The 21,121-nt window shown below is 33.3% G+C and overlaps 1 protein-coding gene across 1 annotated transcript; it reads right to left on the bottom strand.

Annotated features, from left to right (window-relative positions):
• Window positions 1-9,887: 9,887 nt before the first annotated feature.
• Window positions 9,888-11,385, bottom strand: MELLADRAFT_93628 (uncharacterized protein; the record flags this gene model as incomplete). The annotated part of the gene is made up of 4 exons (XM_007406004.1): window positions 9,888-9,945; window positions 10,061-10,901; window positions 11,129-11,262; window positions 11,375-11,385. The coding sequence occupies 4 exons, from the start codon at window positions 11,383-11,385 to the stop codon at window positions 9,888-9,890; spliced, it is 1,044 nt and encodes a 347-aa protein (XP_007406066.1).
• Between the last annotated feature and the right edge of the window lie 9,736 nt (window positions 11,386-21,121).

Genomic DNA, 21,121 nt, shown 5'->3' with positions numbered 1-21,121 from the left:
CTCTTTTGATTGTGTGTGTTTGTTGATTTGTGTCTTCATTCCTCCCCTTCTTGGCTCTGCTTTCAGCTGTGTACTGAAAGAGTTCTACATCTGGTCCCTCAACTCTTGATCTTACCTCTTCCCTTTTTGGTGTTTGCTCTTCCAACTGAGTCATCTAGGGGTTCTTTTGGTTATTTCAAGGTTATTTGTAGGATATTAATTTCGTGGTAGCACCAGGATATTGGTCTACTTTGAGGTTTTATTTGATAGAAGCACCAGGATATTGGTCTTCTAGGTTTTTGGATTTATTGGTCTTCAAGATTCAAGATTTCAGATTCAAGTTCAAGTTCTTATTATTCTTATTATTATTCTTAGTTGATTATTACTCATTTTATCATCAAGAATTTCGTGGTTATTGATTCACTTATTCATTAACTTAATTCAAAGGTTTAATTTGATAGAAGAACCAGGATATTGGTCTTCTAGGATTGATTTAGGTTTTCAGCTTAATTTAATTCAATTCAAGTTATTATTATCATTATTTTGAATTTAATATACTTATTCAGGAGTTATTAATTTCGTGTAGAGCACCAGGATATTGGTCTCTTAGTTTGTGGATTTAATTTAAAAGGTCTTATCTGATAGAAGCACCTGGATATAGGTCTTCTAGGAGTCATTTAGGTATTCATCTTAAGTTTGATTCACTTCAAGATTTGTGGTTATTGTTGGAACTTAACATACTTGTTTAGAAGTTGTTAATTTCGTCTAGAGCACCTGGATATTGGTCTCTTAGTTGTTGAATTTAATTTAAAGGATTTATTTGATAAAAGCACCTGGATATAGGTCTTTTAGGATTAATCTAGGTATTCAACTTGAATTATATTCATTCAGGAGTTATTGTTATTTTTTTTGGGTTAACATACTTGTTCAGAAGTTGTTAATTTCGTGTAGAGCACCTGGATATTGGTCTCTTAGTTTGTGGATTTAATTTTTAATTCAGAAGGTTCAATTGATAAAAGCACCTGGATATAGGTCTTTTAGGAAGTAGGTAATTGATTTATTATTCATTCAGTTTGGAATCAGAAATTATTATAATTAATTTTCATATTGATTTTGTGTAGAGCACCAGGATATTGGTCTCTTAGCTTGGTTTTTGGAGTTAATTGGTATCATCTGATAAAAGAACCAGGATATTGGTCTTTTAGTTTTTATTGAAGATTTGTTCAGGTTTTCAATTGTTATTGTTATTTTTGGTTGATTTATTGTTCATCAAATCATCAAGAATTTCGTGGTTTTGATTAATTAATTCATTAACTCAATTTACTTATTCAATTTAATTCAAATGGCTAACTTATTTGATAATGAATGGGATAAGGAGGATGTTAAGGCTGGATCAAGTGGTTATGATATTTTGGATAAAGGAAAAGGAAAAGATTTATCAGAAAGTTATCAGGTTGCTGAGGATAATATTGAAAGTTTGATGGATGGTTTAACTGAGAAGGAAGTTATTCAGGTTTTGCAGAAATTAAAGCAGGATAAGATGAAGGCTTCAAGAGATGAGAAAGTTCGTAGAAGAGAATTAACGAGTGAAGGAGTTTATCATAGTGATAATTCAGAGGATGATGTTGATGCTCAGAAAGTTCAGGATGACTTATTGGGTAAAGGTATTGGAAAGGAATTGGAAAGTGATGGAGAAAATCAAGTTGATGATGAAATTAAAATGAGGAATGTGAAGAATGAATTTGTTGAAAATGAAATTAAAAAGAAGTTAAAATCAAAGAAGACAAGGAGAGTTGTTTATGAGGAAATCAGTAGTGAAGATGAGGATCAGAAGAAACCTGTTAAGATTCAACCAGTTGATAAAAGTTTATCATTTAAATCAGGTGGTGATATGGAAAGGTTTTTGAGAGATTTTGAAGATGCTGCTTTGATTGATAATGCAAGTGATAGAGATAAGTGTCTTCAAGTCAAATTTTTTATTAAAGATGATGAAATGAAGACTGTTATTGAAGCTATGGCTGGTTACAGGACTCAAAGATGGAGGTTATTGAAGAATGAAATGAATGAATTATGGGGTGCAGGTACTCAACCTTTGTATACGGATGAGGACTTGTATAAATTATGTGATGACTTGGCTAGAGCTGGTGGTATTTCAACAAATGATGCTTATGTGAAGTTTGAAAATAAATTCAAGACCATGTTAATTTATTTGAAGAGTTCAGGTCAAATTAATTCAGGTGATTCAAGACAGATGGCAAGGTATTACTTCAAGGCTTTTTCAGCACCTATTCAACATCAAATTAAAATTTTAATGGATAGTGAAGGGCAGTTGAAGAAGGTTGGTCATAATTATGTAATGGTTCATTTAAGTATGTTGGAGAATTATGTCAGTAGAGTAATGCGGATGCATATGGCTTTTGGAGATTTAACTAAGAATGAAGAAGAAAGGTCTTCATTTAAGAAGGAAAATGTTGCTTCAGTTATGGAAAGTTTTAGAACTCAAAGACAAACTTCATTGGGTATTTCAGGTGGTTCAGGTGGTACAAGTAATTTATTGGATCAATTGAAGAAGAAATTGGAAATGGTTGAGAAAGAGAATGAAACTTTGAAGAAAGGTGGTGCTACAGGTGGAAGAACTTATGGGAGCAGTGGTAATGGTAATTCTACTTGTGGTAATTATGGTGGTAATAGAGAAAATAATTATTCAAGGAATAATTATGGTAACAGGAATGAAAATGATGATTTTAAGAGGAATGAAGGTGGTAGCAGGTCTGTTTACATGTGTTGGTATTGTGATAGAGAAGGTCATTCAATTCATGATTGTAGATATGTCAAGCAGGATGTGGATGATAATTTGGTCAAGTTTGATGGTAAATCTTTCTTTCTTCCTAATGGAGACAGAATTCCTTGGGATCAGAAGCCTTATAGAAAATTAGTAATTGAAAATTCAACAAAGGTTACTGAAAACAAAGTCAAAGTTGAGAAGGATGAAGATAAAGGAAAGGAAGCGGTTAAATCAAGCTGTGGAACTTTAAGTCAATGGAACATTCCTTCTATTTCAAGTCAAAGAAGAGTTATTTTTGAATCAGATGCGGCAAGGAGGAAAGTGGATCCTTTAATCAAGAAGAGGACTTCACCACGTTTTGCTAATTTGGATCAAGATAATCAAGATCAAATTAATCAATCAACTTCAAGAAATGATGAAGGAAGAAAGGAGGAAATTATTATTACTGATGAACAAGCTGAGGAATTTAGACGTGAGAATTCAGAAAGGTTTTCAACACCTGGTTGGGATGGAGTTGTGGAAAATTCAAGAGATGTACCTGCTTCAAGTACACCTCAAATTACTCCCAAGAAAATTTTAAAGAGAGGTACTAGAATTGAAGATTTAAGTACTGATTCAGACTTAGAAATTTTACCTGGAAGTTATCCCAATACTCCAGATCAAAGACATAAGGTTTTGAGGGACATTTCAATTGAAGATGGAAGAACTTCAAGAAAACCTACTTATATTTCACCTTTAAAGAATGTCAAGAAAGAAGAACCAAGATCAAAGTCACCTGGTATTGTTTCAAGCAAGAAGAATGGCGCTTTGGAAGGTTTAATTGATAAGTGTAAAGAAATGAAGGCTCCTCAACTTACAATGGAGGAATTAATTAATTTAGTACCTGATTTAGTTGATGATTTGAAAGTTAAAGGTGGTAATGTTGGAAATGGTTTCAGTAAGGAGGTTAATTTAAGTTCAAGTGGTAGTATTAGGCGTAGTAATGAAATTATTAAGGAGGAAGACATTGGTAATATGGATCATATGGATTTGGAAAACTTGGATTTTGGTAAATTAAAATCAATTTGGGGTAGACAGAAAGATTGGTTATATTCATGTCCTTTAGGTTTTCTTAATGTTGAACTTGGAGATCATGAAATTACTACAAGATGTCTTATTGATTCAGGATCTCAAATTAATGTCATGAATGTAGATTTTGCGTATAGTATGGGTTTAGAATCTCATGTTAAAATCAAGATGTCATTATGTGGTATTGTTAATAATGAAGCTGAATTAGTTGGTATTGTTGAAAATGTTCCACTTTTACTTGGTAATCATGTTCAAGGAAAAGTTCATTTCTTTTTAACTACCGGTGATGCACCAGTTATTTTAGGACGTCCATTCTTAGTTGATTTTGAAGCAAATTGTCAGTTTTCAGAGAAGAATGGTGAAAGAATTTCAATGGTTGCAAGGTTTTCAACTTGTGATGGAAAAGGTAGTGAGTTTCAAAGGAGTATTCCGGGTATGGACTGGCCTCCTCAAGTTTATGAACATGAAGACTCAAGAGGAAATCAATCTTCAAGAAGGCATAGGTATGCAAATAGTGGGAAGAAAGTTTGGAAATTAGTTAGAGAAGATGCTGATGACGATCAAAGGCATTTAAAAGATTTGTAGGTGAATCTTTACATGGGGAAATTGTCAAGGTGCAGCAAAACACCCCTGGTTCATCTAACTATTTGCATCATAATAATTTTCATTGTACTTTCAATTATTTCTCTGACTTATCTTATATTCAAAATCAAAACTTTTCCTTTGACTCTTATTCAATTTCATACTTTTCTCAATTTAATTTTATTTCAAACAATGATGAGTTTAATAATTTTTACGGTGGCAAATGTTTGAATAGCGGTAAATGTAAAGCAAGAAGAAGAGGTTCAAGACGTGGAAAGAGAAGATTATTACGGTTCAAGATTGAAGATGGTTTATTTGAAGAAGAAGAATTGATTTCATTATCTTATTTGGCAAGTGGATTGGGTATGAAGGAACAAGAATTGGTATGTAAGGACTTTAAAGAAGGTGGATTTATTGTTGGAGCAACCAAGGACAAACCAGTGGCTAAGAAGATCAGGCCAGTGAATAAACCAATGCCTCAATATCTTAATCCTCCACTTCAAAGACCATCTCTGTCGAGGGATCCTTATGAAACTCCTGTTCTCAAGACTCCTCCTGAATTTATGGAAACTGAAAAGGTTACTGAAGAAAGACTTAAGATGGTTAATTTTGGTCCGCCTGGTTGGTTAAGTAGTGAAGAAATGAAATTAATTTTACATGTTATTGTCTTAAGAGAAAAATCAATTGCATTTAATGAAAGTGAAAGAGGTGTTTTAAGACATGAATATGGATTACCTTATATTATTCCTGTGGTTGATCATGAACCTTGGCAGAAGAAAGTTATTCCAATTCCTAAAGCTAAAAGACATGAATATATTGAATTAGTCAGACAAAGATTGAGAACTGGTTTATACGAGCAAAGTACTTCAAGTTATTCAAGCCCAGTATTTTGTGTAATTAAGCATGATGGAAAACTTAGAGTAGTTCATGATTTACAAGAGTTAAATAAAGTTACAATTAAGGATGCAGGTGTACCACCGGCTCCAGAAGAATTTGTTGAAGCTTTTGCAGGAAGGTCATGTTATGGACTTGGTGATATTATGGGTGGTTATGATGAGAGGGAATTGGCGGTTGAGTCAAGACCTTTGACTACTTTTGAGACTCCCTTAGGTAGATTTCAATTAACTAGACTTCCTCAAGGTGCAACAAATTCAGTTGCAGTTTATCAAGCTCAAATGATGTGGATTTTACAAGATGAGATTCCTGAACATGCGGGTGTATTTATTGATGATGGTGGAATTATGGGTCCCAGAGATGATTATGACAACGAAGTTTTATTTGAAAATGAAGGTATCAGAAGATTTATTTATGAGTATGCGGTTACATTGGAAAGAATTTTATTCAGAATTGAGGAAGCTGGACTTACGGTTTCAGGAAAGAAGTTTGCTGCATGTGTACCTGAATTAGAAATTGTAGGACATGTAGTTGGTTTTCATGGGCGCACTATTTCAGTTAAGAAGAGGAACAAAATTCAAACTTGGCCAGTACCAAAAGATCCAGGACAAATTAGAGGCTTTTTAGGTGTATGTGTTTATGTAAGAATGTTTATTGAAGGTTTCTCTGAGTTATCATCTCCTTTAAGAAGATTAACAAGGAAGGGAGTTGATTGGGATTGGGATAGTGTATGTCAAGATGTTTTTGAACAATTGAAGGAAATTGTAGGTAGAGAAATTACTTTGAAGAGTATTACTTATGGTGAAGGTGCGGGTAAATTAAAATTAGCAGTTGATTCAAGTTATATTGCGGCTGGTGCGGTATTAACTCAAGAAGATAAAATTAAGAAAGATAGACCAGTGTTGTATGAATCTGTTACATTTACTGAAGTTGAATCAAGGTACTCACAACCAAAATTAGAATTATGTGGAGTTGCAAAGATTTTGAAGAAATTACAAGTTCATTTATGGGGTCAACATTTTGAGTTACAAGTAGATGCTAAAGCTTTGATTCAAATGATTAATACTCCTGACTTACCTAATGCTCCTATGACAAGATGGGTTTCTTTTATTCAATTATTTTCTTTTGACTTGGTTCATAAAGCGGGTAAGACTTTTACTATGCCAGATGGTTTATCACGCAGACCTCGAGATAGTGATTTAGATAGTGATGCTGAGGAATTTAATGAAGAGAAGAAACTTATTGATGTTGCAAACAATGATTATGATTTTGGAATTTATTGTGGAGATTTAATTATCAATGAAGATTTACTTGATGGTGACGCAAGATGGGGACAAGTTGGATTCTGGAAACACTTAGTCAATTACTTAGAAAATTTAATCAGACCAGAAGATATTAGTGATGAAGAATTTAAATCAATTAAGAGGAAGAGTGATAAGTTTTATTTGGATAATGGAAGGTTAATGCGGCGGCAAAATCCTATGGCTCAGGTTGTAGTTACAAATGTTGAAGGTCAAGATTGGATTTTAGAACAATTACATGAAGGTTTAGGTCATAGAGGAGTTGAAGAAACTTACAGAAGAATAGTACTTAGGTTTTGGTGGCCAAGTTTGAAGAAGTCTGTGCGGGAATGGGTTCAAAGTTGTGAAGCTTGTCAAAAGCGGAGTTCTTTAACACCTAAAGAATTAGGTCATGCTACAGGTGAAGCTACTTTATTTGGTAGAATTAGTATGGATGCTGTTCATATTAAAGTTGGACAACATAAATACTTAGTGGTTGCTAGAGATGATTTATCAGGATGGGTTGAAGCGGTACCTTTGGTAAATTTAAAGGCGGATAAGGTTGCTGAATTTTTAGAAAAAGAATGGATATTTAGGTATGGTGCAATTAAAATGGTTACAGTTGATGGAGGTGGTGAATTTAAAGATGAATTAGTCAAGGCGGTTGAAAGTTGTGGAGCAAAACTTAGAATTGTTACACCTTATTATCCACAGGCAGCTGGAATGGTTGAGAGAGGTCACAAGCCAATCAAGGATACTTTAGTCAAAATGTGTAGTACAAATCCAAGTGCTTGGCGGAAAACTTTACCAATGGTTTTATTTGCAGATAGAATTTCAACAAAAAGAACTACAGGAATTTCACCTTATGAGATGGTTTTTGGTCAAAGAGCGGTCTTACCTGTTGATGTTGAGGCTGGAACTTTCTTAGGAGTTAATTGGGAAGAAGTACATACAAGAGCTGAATTATTAGAAGCAAGAACTGAACAATTATTAAGAAGAGAAGAAATGATGGATAATGCTTATAGTAAAATGATGAGAGTTAGAGAAGAAAGTGTTAGGTATTGGGATAAGAAAAATGCGCACAAATTAAGGAAAAGTCCTTTGGAAGTTGGTGATATGGTTTTAGTTTATAATGCATCTTTAGAAAGTCAATGGGGTAAATTATTTGAAAACAGATGGAATGGACCTTATAAAGTCAAAGAACAATTACATATGGGATCTTTTATTTTAGAAGAATTAGACGGTACTGAATTACGGCGAAGGTATGCGGCTTCTCATGTCAAGAAATTTTATGCAAGAGGCACAAATGAGTTAGAAGAAAGTACAGATGAAGAAGATTTAAATGAACATCAAGATGGTGAAGATTTTATGGATGAAGATTCAAGATGGGAAGAAAGTGATGAGGAGTTTGATGCTTAAATTAAAATTACAAAAGTAAATAAAAATACACTATAGATTGCGGTTTCTTTTCAACTTATTTTTTAGATTTTTTACGGTTATGTTTATTTTTGAGTTATGTTTCTTTATAATTTTTCATTTTATGTTATGTGTTCTTCATTAAATCATGGTTACAGGTTACTTTATCAAATAATATAGAGGAGGATTTCTTTACTTTAAAAATTTATTTGCGGGTTAATTTTCAATTTTCTTAGATTATGGTTATGTTTCTTTCATTTCATTTTATTTTTTCTTATTTCATTCAATTAATTATTTAATCATGAGGGTATTAAAATCATCTAGTGAAGAGGGTACAACAAAACACAAAGTAGTGGCGGGTTCTTCACTTATCAATTTATTTCATCAGTTTTTTTTAGTCTTAATTTTTTTTCTTTTGCTTATTTGGGGTTTTTATAAATTTAGTTGGCAGGGTTTCTTATTTTTTATTTTTTTTATTCTTACAGAGGTTCTTTGAAAATTTACGGGTGCTAAAATTAATCTAACAAAATTATTGAAGTTAAAATTATTTTAACAAAAGTCCTACAAGTTAAATGGGTCATACAAAATTTACAATAAAAAATTTTATTAGCGGCAGGTTCAAATCAATCAAATTCGGTGTTAAGGTTTTAATTAAAATCAATGGTTATGTTTCTTTATTTTATTTCATTCTATCATTTCATTTTTACTATTTCATTTACTTTAATTATCATTCAAGGCGGTCATGGGTTCATTACACATTTAAACATCATAGAGGCGGGTTTCAATTAGTTCTCACAATTTCAAGTTACGGTTATATTTCATTCATATAGAGTCTTTGGTTATGTTTCTTTGGTTATGTTTCAATTTTTTTCTTATACTTCATTTTTTTTATTTTAGGCGTGGAGTTTACAATTAAAATTAAAAGTCAAAATTATAAATCAATTAATTTTAGGGGTATTAAATCAATGGTGAAGAGGGAACAACAAAACATAAGCTGTGGCGGGTTCTTCACCTCTTTCTTATTTTCTTAGTTTCATTTTCTCTTGTTTTTCATCTTTTCTTTCATTTATATTTAAGGCAGAATCATTTCACAAATTAATCAATTACATCAGGGCGCAATACATCAGATACATTACATGCAACGGCAGCGGGTACATCTTATTCATTTTTTTTGGGCAGAATTATTCACACAAGGTTACAGGTTTCGAGTTCAGAATTTATTGGTTATGTTTCTTTTTATCTTATTTTTCTTATGTTTCACTTTGGTTTTGGGAAAGGTCCTCACTGAAAGATGTGAGAGGAGTGGAGGGAAGTTTGGAAGACGTGGAAAAAGGACCCTTACTCATCTTTACGTAAGGGGTAAATTTTTTATAATCATGCTATAATTACAAGAATAATCTTACAACTATAACAAACACTTTGCTTCAGATCAAGTTTGAAGAAAACAAAAATAACTTATAAGTTAGTGAATTCAAGTTCATACATTCAAAGTTTGCACTTGGCGCAAAAGATTTTTATTACTATACAGGCTTAGTCACGGTTCATTATGTTACACTCATTTCTCATTTGACTCAACTCATCAAATTCTCATAATCCATCACATGAATTCATTAGGGCAGGTGCAGGCAAAACCCATTGGTTTTGGGGGAGTGGGCAAGTTAAACTAAGGCACATTCAACATAGCTTATCTTTTATTTCAAGATAAAATCAAGTACATGTATAAAATAAGAAGAAATCAACATTAAAAGTCAACTATTAAGGAATTAAGTAGGATCTAAGATAGTTCTAAGTCTAAGTAATTCTCAGTTGTGAGTTAAGAGTTCTAGGTTGAACTAGAAATTTTGAAAACTTAAAATAAGGAAAAGAGGGGGTGGTGTTGTTGGTTAAGCACGACCTTTTCCTTTTGAAGAAGATCCAGTAGAAGAATCCTCAGAGTCGTTCCTACAAATAACAACATAATAGAATAGGTATTAGTATCAGAGATTAACATTAATCTGATGGAGAAGGTTGAAAAATCGAAAAATAGAACAATTCAAAGTAAAGAAGGAACTCTTACAGTTCTAGACCAGGAATTATACATGGAGAACTTCGCTTTTCCAATCCTTTTCTACCTATGAAGTGTAATTTCCTAAGAACCTTAGCTCGATCATCAAATTCTTCTTCATTCACAGCTATGCGACCTTTGAAGTGCTTGAAGACTTCTGAATACATTGAAGAAATACACAATTCGACTTCATCAGAAGGATATACAGCTTCCCTGTTGAGGATTACCTTAGGACCAAGTAAATTTTTATATTCATCAACTGATAAGGGAGTCTTGAATATGAAAGTAGGACCAACTTCTTCTTCAACTGGAGTAATTAAAGACTTAGACGAGTTCTTATGGGTTCTTGAAGCTTTTCTGTTGGAATTAGTAGGCGGTGAAACATCTAAAATGGGGTCATTAGCGAAGTGTTTTGATCGGTTCGGGTCGATAACGAGCTGGGAAGGATCTGGAAGCGAGTTGTTGAGTCTGTTGCGTTTAGGACTGGGAGAAGTAGCTGATGGTGGAGATCGATATGGGCCTAAGTTGACTAATTGAGGAGTTTGAGCTCGAGCTGGAGCTGGAGTGACTGAAGGTACAATAACAACAGGTACAGTGGTGATAGTGTTTGGGGATCGAGCGTGAGGAGGAGTCATCAAATTGTCTTCTTCGGAATCTTGATCACGATGAGTTTTTTTAGGAGTAGAAGGGATGCGTTTGAAACTTGAGTGATTGGGAGAAGAAACGTTGGGATTAGGTGGTCGATCGAACGTTTCGTTTTGTTTCTTGGCGTGTCGTTTAGCGGCCATTTGCTTAAGTTCGGCTTCGCGTTGTTTGCGAGGTGCGATGGGAACTCCGCTCATGTCCATTATATCTAGATAGATTGAGTCATTCAAATAAAAGAAGAACTAAAAAAAAAAAAAAAAAAAAAAAAAATCAAGTTGTCAGTATATGAACAGAACGATTGAAATCAAAAGAAATTGAATGTTTTGAATCAATCAAACGTTCAAAGACAATTACCAAGTAGGAAACAAAAATAAATAGAAGTAAAGAGTCAAACACTAAAAAAAAAAAAAAAAAAAAAAAATTAGAAGTATTTACGGTTTTCAACAATGTAGTAGTGTGGAAAGTTTTCGATTCTATCGGTATTGTTGGAAAAGAAGGCTGACTGGAATTCCTGGAGTCTTGACTTGGTATTGTCCATCTGGATATATAAATATAACATTGCTAAGCAACTAGAATTTAAATAGATCGATCGCGTGAAAATAAATTGTTAGGCCTTTAGATCAAAGTTGAAAATAAAAAACAAGACATGAATATTAAGAAGCAATTTCAACTGCAACTTACAAGTATGGCATCGAAGTATTTCCTGAAAGACAAGTCTCCTGCGATGGGGACATCGCTGGGTTTTGGGGGAGGCTGTGGAAATCAGAATTGGGGTAACCCCATTATTTTATTAACTTTCATTTTAAAATACGAGAAACTACATTTTTTAGAACATTACATCAATAATGTGTTTTTAAATTAGTTCTTTATTTAGTTCATTTCTTTTTTTTTCATTTTCTTTCTCTCTTTACTTAATTTCAATTTTCAATTTTCATTTTTTATTTTTTATCTTATTTAGTTTGATCATATATGTCAAGTTTTATTATGTGAAGTGTTATATTTTTATTTCTCTATTTTTCTTTTTATGGGTTATGTAGTTTGATGGATGAGGTGTAGTGTAAAATGAAGTCAAATTTCGAATTTATGGGTTTAGAGGTTATGTGTAGTTGAATGTTGTATGGGTTACATAGGGTGTACAGGCTTAAACTTGAAATTTCGAATTTTATGGGTTTAAAAAGTCATGGTTACAGATGTGTATGGTTTTAACAAGTTATGTGTAGAGGAATCATGGTTTTGAGGTATGGGTTTAAATAAGGCTGAATTTCGAAAATCCAGCAACTCAGACAGATGGTGGTAAACTGGGGTGGTGGTAAACTGGGGTGGTAAACTGAAAAAGCAAGTAGGGATTGGTGTGAAATTATAAATTCATCAGATTATCAAACACCAATATTGGCAAATACAAAATCACAAATGAAAAGGATGATTTTGAAACTCGAAAATGGCTTTCAAAATTCCATAAAAGGCTCCATTTTCAATCATGAGACTTTATTTCAAATGTACTACATCAGTTTTTTAGAGGGTAAATCATGTGGAAGGCATCATATGGGCGCATCTGAGCATGAAAAATCAATTATAAACCATATACAGCATTATCAGTGGTAATATCAGGTGGTAAACTGGGTAAATTCAATTTCGAGTATTTTCACATAAAATCGAATTTCATTTTAAGGGTACAACCAATACAGTTAGGGTTTAGCTTGGCTGAGCAAAGTTGTAGAGCGGAAGCAGACCTTTTTTTTCTGTCTATTCAGATTTTTGATACAGTCCCTATTTCTTATCTTTTTTTCAGGTTTTAAGGGTAAATTGGCGGATTTTTCAGTTTTTGTGGTAAACAGCTCAGTTTTGATGATAAATGTGTGCTTGAAAATTTGTGAATGATACATGCGGGTGAGTTGAAGATGTTTATCAATTTTAATTTGGGGGTTGTTCAATGAATTGTGTGTGAAAAAGTTGTTTGAAGGTGGATTTCGAGTTTGAGGGTTGTTTTTGTCTTACTTTCTTTTTTTGTGTGTGTTTCAATTTTGATATAGTCAAGGGTCTCTTTTCTTCCCCTTTGGGAGCCTTTTAGTTAGCAAAAATAATTACTAGATTTTTAGAATAAGCTTTTATCTTTTATTATTATCATTCAGGTAAACAACTAATGAGAGTTGGAATTTTATAATAATAAGACCCTTATTCATCTTTTAATTAATTTCTTGTTGAGTTGTAAGCTCATTTGCTCATTTGGAAGGTGCCTGAGTGCGCCTAGATTGTGCTATTTTTGAAGTTATTGTCCTATTTCAGCCTGGTTCTTATTAATCCAAAGACTTGAAGGTCTTAAATTTAATTCATTGATAATCAAAGTCCCTGTTTAAGAAGGGCATTTCTTTCTTTGATTGAAGTCTTTCAATTCACCATCTCAAGACTTATTTCTCTTTTGATTGTGTGTGTTTGTTGATTTGTGTCTTCATTCCTCCCCTTCTTGGCTCTGCTTTCAGCTGTGTACTGAAAGAGTTCTACATCTGGTCCCTCAACTCTTGATCTTACCTCTTCCCTTTTTGGTGTTTGCTCTTCCAACTGAGTCATCTTGGGCAATGCCAGCCAAAAATCCTGGACTCGCCCAGGCTCATCCAAGAGAAAAGGCCAGACACCTCAAACTCCAGCAACACTTTATTTGATAGAAGCACCAGGATATTGGTCTTCTAGGTTTTTGGATTTATTGGTCTTCAAGATTCAAGATTTCAGATTCAAGTTCAAGTTCTTATTATTCTTATTATTATTCTTAGTTGATTATTACTCATTTTATCATCAAGAATTTCGTGGTTATTGATTCACTCATTCATTAACTTAATTCAAAGGTTTAATTTGATAGAAGAACCAGGATATTGGTCTTCTAGGATTGATTTAGGTTTTCAGCTTAATTTAATTCAATTCAAGTTATTATTATCATTATTTTGAATTTAATATACTTATTCAGGAGTTATTAATTTCGTGTAGAGCACCAGGATATTGGTCTCTTAGTTTGTGGATTTAATTTAAAAGGTCTTATCTGATAGAAGCACCTGGATATAGGTCTTCTAGGAGTCATTTAGGTATTCATCTTAAGTTTGATTCACTTCAAGATTTGTGGTTATTGTTGGAACTTAACATACTTGTTTAGAAGTTGTTAATTTCGTCTAGAGCACCTGGATATTGGTCTCTTAGTTGTTGAATTTAATTTAAAGGATTTATTTGATAAAAGCACCTGGATATAGGTCTTTTAGGATTAATCTAGGTATTCAACTTGAATTATATTCATTCAGGAGTTATTGTTATTTTTTTTGGGTTAACATACTTGTTCAGAAGTTGTTAATTTCGTGTAGAGCACCTGGATATTGGTCTCTTAGTTTGTGGATTTAATTTTTAATTCAGAAGGTTCAATTGATAAAAGCACCTGGATATAGGTCTTTTAGGAAGTAGGTAATTGATTTATTATTCATTCAGTTTGGAATCAGAAATTATTATAATTAATTTTCATATTGATTTTGTGTAGAGCACCAGGATATTGGTCTCTTAGCTTGGTTTTTGGAGTTAATTGGTATCATCTGATAAAAGAACCAGGATATTGGTCTTTTAGTTTTTATTGAAGATTTGTTCAGGTTTTCAATTGTTATTGTTATTTTTGGTTGATTTATTGTTCATCAAATCATCAAGAATTTCGTGGTTTTGATTAATTAATTCATTAACTCAATTTACTTATTCAATTTAATTCAAATGGCTAACTTATTTGATAATGAATGGGATAAGGAGGATGTTAAGGCTGGATCAAGTGGTTATGATATTTTGGATAAAGGAAAAGGAAAAGATTTATCAGAAAGTTATCAGGTTGCTGAGGATAATATTGAAAGTTTGATGGATGGTTTAACTGAGAAGGAAGTTATTCAGGTTTTGCAGAAATTAAAGCAGGATAAGATGAAGGCTTCAAGAGATGAGAAAGTTCGTAGAAGAGAATTAACGAGTGAAGGAGTTTATCATAGTGATAATTCAGAGGATGATGTTGATGCTCAGAAAGTTCAGGATGACTTATTGGGTAAAGGTATTGGAAAGGAATTGGAAAGTGATGGAGAAAATCAAGTTGATGATGAAATTAAAATGAGGAATGTGAAGAATGAATTTGTTGAAAATGAAATTAAAAAGAAGTTAAAATCAAAGAAGACAAGGAGAGTTGTTTATGAGGAAATCAGTAGTGAAGATGAGGATCAGAAGAAACCTGTTAAGATTCAACCAGTTGATAAAAGTTTATCATTTAAATCAGGTGGTGATATGGAAAGGTTTTTGAGAGATTTTGAAGATGCTGCTTTGATTGATAATGCAAGTGATAGAGATAAGTGTCTTCAAGTCAAATTTTTTATTAAAGATGATGAAATGAAGACTGTTATTGAAGCTATGGCTGGTTACAGGACTCAAAGATGGAGGTTATTGAAGAATGAAATGAATGAATTATGGGGTGCAGGTACTCAACCTTTGTATACGGATGAGGACTTGTATAAATTATGTGATGACTTGGCTAGAGCTGGTGGTATTTCAACAAATGATGCTTATGTGAAGTTTGAAAATAAATTCAAGACCATGTTAATTTATTTGAAGAGTTCAGGTCAAATTAATTCAGGTGATTCAAGACAGATGGCAAGGTATTACTTCAAGGCTTTTTCAGCACCTATTCAACATCAAATTAAAATTTTAATGGATAGTGAAGGGCAGTTGAAGAAGGTTGGTCATAATTATGTAATGGTTCATTTAAGTATGTTGGAGAATTATGTCAGTAGAGTAATGCGGATGCATATGGCTTTTGGAGATTTAACTAAGAATGAAGAAGAAAGGTCTTCATTTAAGAAGGAAAATGTTGCTTCAGTTATGGAAAGTTTTAGAACTCAAAGACAAACTTCATTGGGTATTTCAGGTGGTTCAGGTGGTACAAGTAATTTATTGGATCAATTGAAGAAGAAATTGGAAATGGTTGAGAAAGAGAATGAAACTTTGAAGAAAGGTGGTGCTACAGGTGGAAGAACTTATGGGAGCAGTGGTAATGGTAATTCTACTTGTGGTAATTATGGTGGTAATAGAGAAAATAATTATTCAAGGAATAATTATGGTAACAGGAATGAAAATGATGATTTTAAGAGGAATGAAGGTGGTAGCAGGTCTGTTTACATGTGTTGGTATTGTGATAGAGAAGGTCATTCAATTCATGATTGTAGATATGTCAAGCAGGATGTGGATGATAATTTGGTCAAGTTTGATGGTAAATCTTTCTTTCTTCCTAATGGAGACAGAATTCCTTGGGATCAGAAGCCTTATAGAAAATTAGTAATTGAAAATTCAACAAAGGTTACTGAAAACAAAGTCAAAGTTGAGAAGGATGAAGATAAAGGAAAGGAAGCGGTTAAATCAAGCTGTGGAACTTTAAGTCAATGGAACATTCCTTCTATTTCAAGTCAAAGAAGAGTTATTTTTGAATCAGATGCGGCAAGGAGGAAAGTGGATCCTTTAATCAAGAAGAGGACTTCACCCACGTTTTGCTAAATTTGGATCAAGGATATTCAAGATTCAAAATTAATCAATCAACTTCAAGAAATGATGAAGGAAGAAAGGAGGAAATTATTATTACTGATGAACAAGCTGAGGAATTTAGACGTGAGAATTCAGAAAGGTTTTCAACACCTGGTTGGGATGGAGTTGTGGAAAATTCAAGAGATGTACCTGCTTCAAGTACACCTCAAATTACTCCCAAGAAAATTTTAAAGAGAGGTACTAGAATTGAAGATTTAAGTACTGATTCAGACTTAGAAATTTTACCTGGAAGTTATCCCAATACTCCAGATCAAAGACATAAGGTTTTGAGGGACATTTCAATTGAAGATGGAAGAACTTCAAGAAAACCTACTTATATTTCACCTTTAAAGAATGTCAAGAAAGAAGAACCAAGATCAAAGTCACCTGGTATTGTTTCAAGCAAGAAGAATGGCGCTTTGGAAGGTTTAATTGATAAGTGTAAAGAAATGAAGGCTCCTCAACTTACAATGGAGGAATTAATTAATTTAGTACCTGATTTAGTTGATGATTTGAAAGTTAAAGGTGGTAATGTTGGAAATGGTTTCAGTAAGGAGGTTAATTTAAGTTCAAGTGGTAGTATTAGGCGTAGTAATGAAATTATTAAGGAGGAAGACATTGGTAATATGGATCATATGGATTTGGAAAACTTGGATTTTGGTAAATTAAAATCAATTTGGGGTAGACAGAAAGATTGGTTATATTCATGTCCTTTAGGTTTTCTTAATGTTGAACTTGGAGATCATGAAATTACTACAAGATGTCTTATTGATTCAGGATCTCAAATTAATGTCATGAATGTAGATTTTGCGTATAGTATGGGTTTAGAATCTCATGTTAAAATCAAGATGTCATTATGTGGTATTGTTAATAATGAAGCTGAATTAGTTGGTATTGTTGAAAATGTTCCACTTTTACTTGGTAATCATGTTCAAGGAAAAGTTCATTTCTTTTTAACTACCGGTGATGCACCAGTTATTTTAGGACGTCCATTCTTAGTTGATTTTGAAGCAAATTGTCAGTTTTCAGAGAAGTATGGTGAAAGAATTTCAATGGTTGCAAGGTTTTCAACTTGTGATGGAAAAGGTAGTGAGTTTCAAAGGAGTATTCCGGGTATGGACTGGCCTCCTCAAGTTTATGAACATGAAGACTCAAGAGGAAATCAATCTTCAAGAAGGCATAGGTATGCAAATAGTGGGAAGAAAGTTTGGAAATTAGTTAGAGAAGATGCTGATGACGATCAAAGGCATTTAAAAGATTTGTAGGTGAATCTTTACATGGGGAAATTGTCAAGGTGCAGCAAAACACCCCTGGTTCATCTAACTATTTGCATCATAATAATTTTCATTGTACTTTCAATTATTTCTCTGACTTATCTTATATTCAAAATCAAAACTTTTCCTTTGACTCTTATTCAATTTCATACTTTTCTCAATTTAATTTTATTTCAAACAATGATGAGTTTAATAATTTTTACGGTGGCAAATGTTTGAATAGCGGTAAATGTAAAGCAAGAAGAAGAGGTTCAAGACGTGGAAAGAGAAGATTATTACGGTTCAAGATTGAAGATGGTTTATTTGAAGAAGAAGAATTGATTTCATTATCTTATTTGGCAAGTGGATTGGGTATGAAGGAACAAGAATTGGTATGTAAGGACTTTAAAGAAGGTGGATTTATTGTTGGAGCAACCAAGGACAAACCAGTGGCTAAGAAGATCAGGCCAGTGAATAAACCAATGCCTCAATATCTTAATCCTCCACTTCAAAGACCATCTCTGTCGAGGGATCCTTATGAAACTCCTGTTCTCAAGACTCCTCCTGAATTTATGGAAACTGAAAAGGTTACTGAAGAAAGACTTAAGATGGTTAATTTTGGTCCGCCTGGTTGGTTAAGTAGTGAAGAAATGAAATTAATTTTACATGTTATTGTCTTAAGAGAAAAATCAATTGCATTTAATGAAAGTGAAAGAGGTGTTTTAAGACATGAATATGGATTACCTTATATTATTCCTGTGGTTGATCATGAACCTTGGCAGAAGAAAGTTATTCCAATTCCTAAAGCTAAAAGACATGAATATATTGAATTAGTCAGACAAAGATTGAGAACTGGTTTATACGAGCAAAGTACTTCAAGTTATTCAAGCCCAGTATTTTGTGTAATTAAGCATGATGGAAAACTTAGAGTAGTTCATGATTTACAAGAGTTAAATAAAGTTACAATTAAGGATGCAGGTGTACCACCGGCTCCAGAAGAATTTGTTGAAGCTTTTGCAGGAAGGTCATGTTATGGACTTGGTGATATTATGGGTGGTTATGATGAGAGGGAATTGGCGGTTGAGTCAAGACCTTTGACTACTTTTGAGACTCCCTTAGGTAGATTTCAATTAACTAGACTTCCTCAAGGGGCAACAAATTCAGTTGCAGTTTATCAAGCTCAAATGATGTGGATTTTACAAGATGAGATTCCTGAACATGCGGGTGTATTTATTGATGATGGTGGAATTATGGGTCCCAGAGATGATTATGACAATGAAGTTTTATTTGAAAATGAAGGTATCAGAAGATTTATTTATGAGTATGCGGTTACATTGGAAAGAATTTTATTCAGAATTGAGGAAGCTGGACTTACGGTTTCAGGAAAGAAGTTTGCTGCATGTGTACCTGAATTAGAAATTGTAGGACATGTAGTTGGTTTTCATGGGCGCACTATTTCAGTTAAGAAGAGGAACAAAATTCAAACTTGGCCAGTACCAAAAGATCCAGGACAAATTAGAGGCTTTTTAGGTGTATGTGTTTATGTAAGAATGTTTATTGAAGGTTTCTCTGAGTTATCATCTCCTTTAAGAAGATTAACAAGGAAGGGAGTTGATTGGGATTGGGATAGTGTATGTCAAGATGTTTTTGAACAATTGAAGGAAATTGTAGGTAGAGAAATTACTTTGAAGAGTATTACTTATGGTGAAGGTGCGGGTAAATTAAAATTAGCAGTTGATTCAAGTTATATTGCGGCTGGTGCGGTATTAACTCAAGAAGATAAAATTAAGAAAGATAGACCAGTGTTGTATGAATCTGTTACATTTACTGAAGTTGAATCAAGGTACTCACAACCAAAATTAGAATTATGTGGAGTTGCAAAGATTTTGAAGAAATTACAAGTTCATTTATGGGGTCAACATTTTGAGTTACAAGTAGATGCTAAAGCTTTGATTCAAATGATTAATACTCCTGACTTACCTAATGCTCCTATGACAAGATGGGTTTCTTTTATTCAATTATTTTCTTTTGACTTGGTTCATAAAGCGGGTAAGACTTTTACTATGCCAGATGGTTTATCACGCAGACCTCGAGATAGTGATTTAGATAGTGATGCTGAGGAATTTAATGAAGAGAAGAAACTTATTGATGTTGCAAACAATGATTATGATTTTGGAATTTATTGTGGAGATTTAATTATCAATGAAGATTTACTTGATGGTGACGCAAGATGGGAACAAGTTGGATTCTGGAAACACTTAGTCAATTACTTAGAAAATTTAATCAGACCAGAAGATATTAGTGATGAAGAATTTAAATCAATTAAGAGGAAGAGTGATAAGTTTTATTTGGATAATAGAAGGTTAATGCGGCGGCAAAATCCTATGGCTCAGGTTGTAGTTACAAATGTTGAAGGTCAAGATTGGATTTTAGAACAATTACATGAAGGTTTAGGTCATAGAGGAGTTGAAGAAACTTACAGAAGAATAGTACTTAGGTTTTGGTGGCCAAGTTTGAAGAAGTCTGTGCGGGAATGGGTTCAAAGTTGTGAAGCTTGTCAAAAGCGGAGTTCTTTAACACATAAAGAATTGGGTCATGCTACAGGTGAAGCTACTTTATTTGGTAGAATTAGTATGGATGCTGTACATATTAAAGCTGGACAACATAAATACTTAGTGGTTGCTAGAGATGATTTATCAGGATGGGTTGAAGCGGTACCTTTGGTCAATTTAAAGGCGGATCAGGTTGCTGAATTTTTAGAAAAAGAATGGATATTTAGGTATGGTGCAATTAAAATGGTTACAGTTGATGGAGGTGGCGAATTTAAAGATGAATTAGTCAAGGCGGTTGAAAGTTGTGGAGCAAAACTTAGAATTGTTACACCTTATTATCCACAGGCAGCTGGAATGGTTGAGAGAGGTCACAAGCCAATCAAGGATACCTTAGTCAAAATGTGTAGTACAAATCCAAGTGCTTGGCGGAAGACTTTACCAATGGTTTTATTTGCAGATAGAATTTCAACAAAGAGAACTACAGGAATTTCACCTTATGAGATGGTTTTTGGTCAAAGAGCGGTCTTACCTGTTGATGTTGAGGCTGGAACTTTCTTAGGAGTTAATTGGGAAGAAGTACATACAAGAGCTGAATTATTAGAAGCAAGAACTGAACAACTATTAAGAAGAGAAGAAATGATGGATAATGCTTATAGTAAAATGATGAGAGTTAGAGAAGAAAGTGTTAGGTATTGGGATAAGAAAAATGCGCACAAATTAAGGAAAAGTCCTTTGGAAGTTGGTGATATGGTTTTAGTTTATAATGCATCTTTAGAAAGTCAATGGGGTAAATTATTTGAAAACAGATGGAATGGACCTTATAAAGTCAAAGAACAATTACATATGGGATCTTTTATTTTAGAAGAATTAGACGGTACTGAATTACGGCGAAGGTATGCGGCTTCTCATGTCAAGAAATTTTATGCAAGAGGCACAAATGAGTTAGAAGAAAGTACAGATGAAGAAGATTTAAATGCACATCAAGATGGTGAAGATTTTATGGATGAAGATTCAAGATGGGAAGAGCGCGTATACCTCGAGGAGAAAATTATAAG

Source organism: Melampsora larici-populina, assembly GCF_000204055.1.
Source record: "Melampsora larici-populina 98AG31 unplaced genomic scaffold MELLAscaffold_5, whole genome shotgun sequence".
Lineage (NCBI taxonomy): Eukaryota > Fungi > Basidiomycota > Pucciniomycetes > Pucciniales > Melampsoraceae > Melampsora > Melampsora laricis-populina.
Note: the sequence above shows the minus strand (reverse complement) of the source record. Positions and strands in the feature narration are given on the sequence as shown.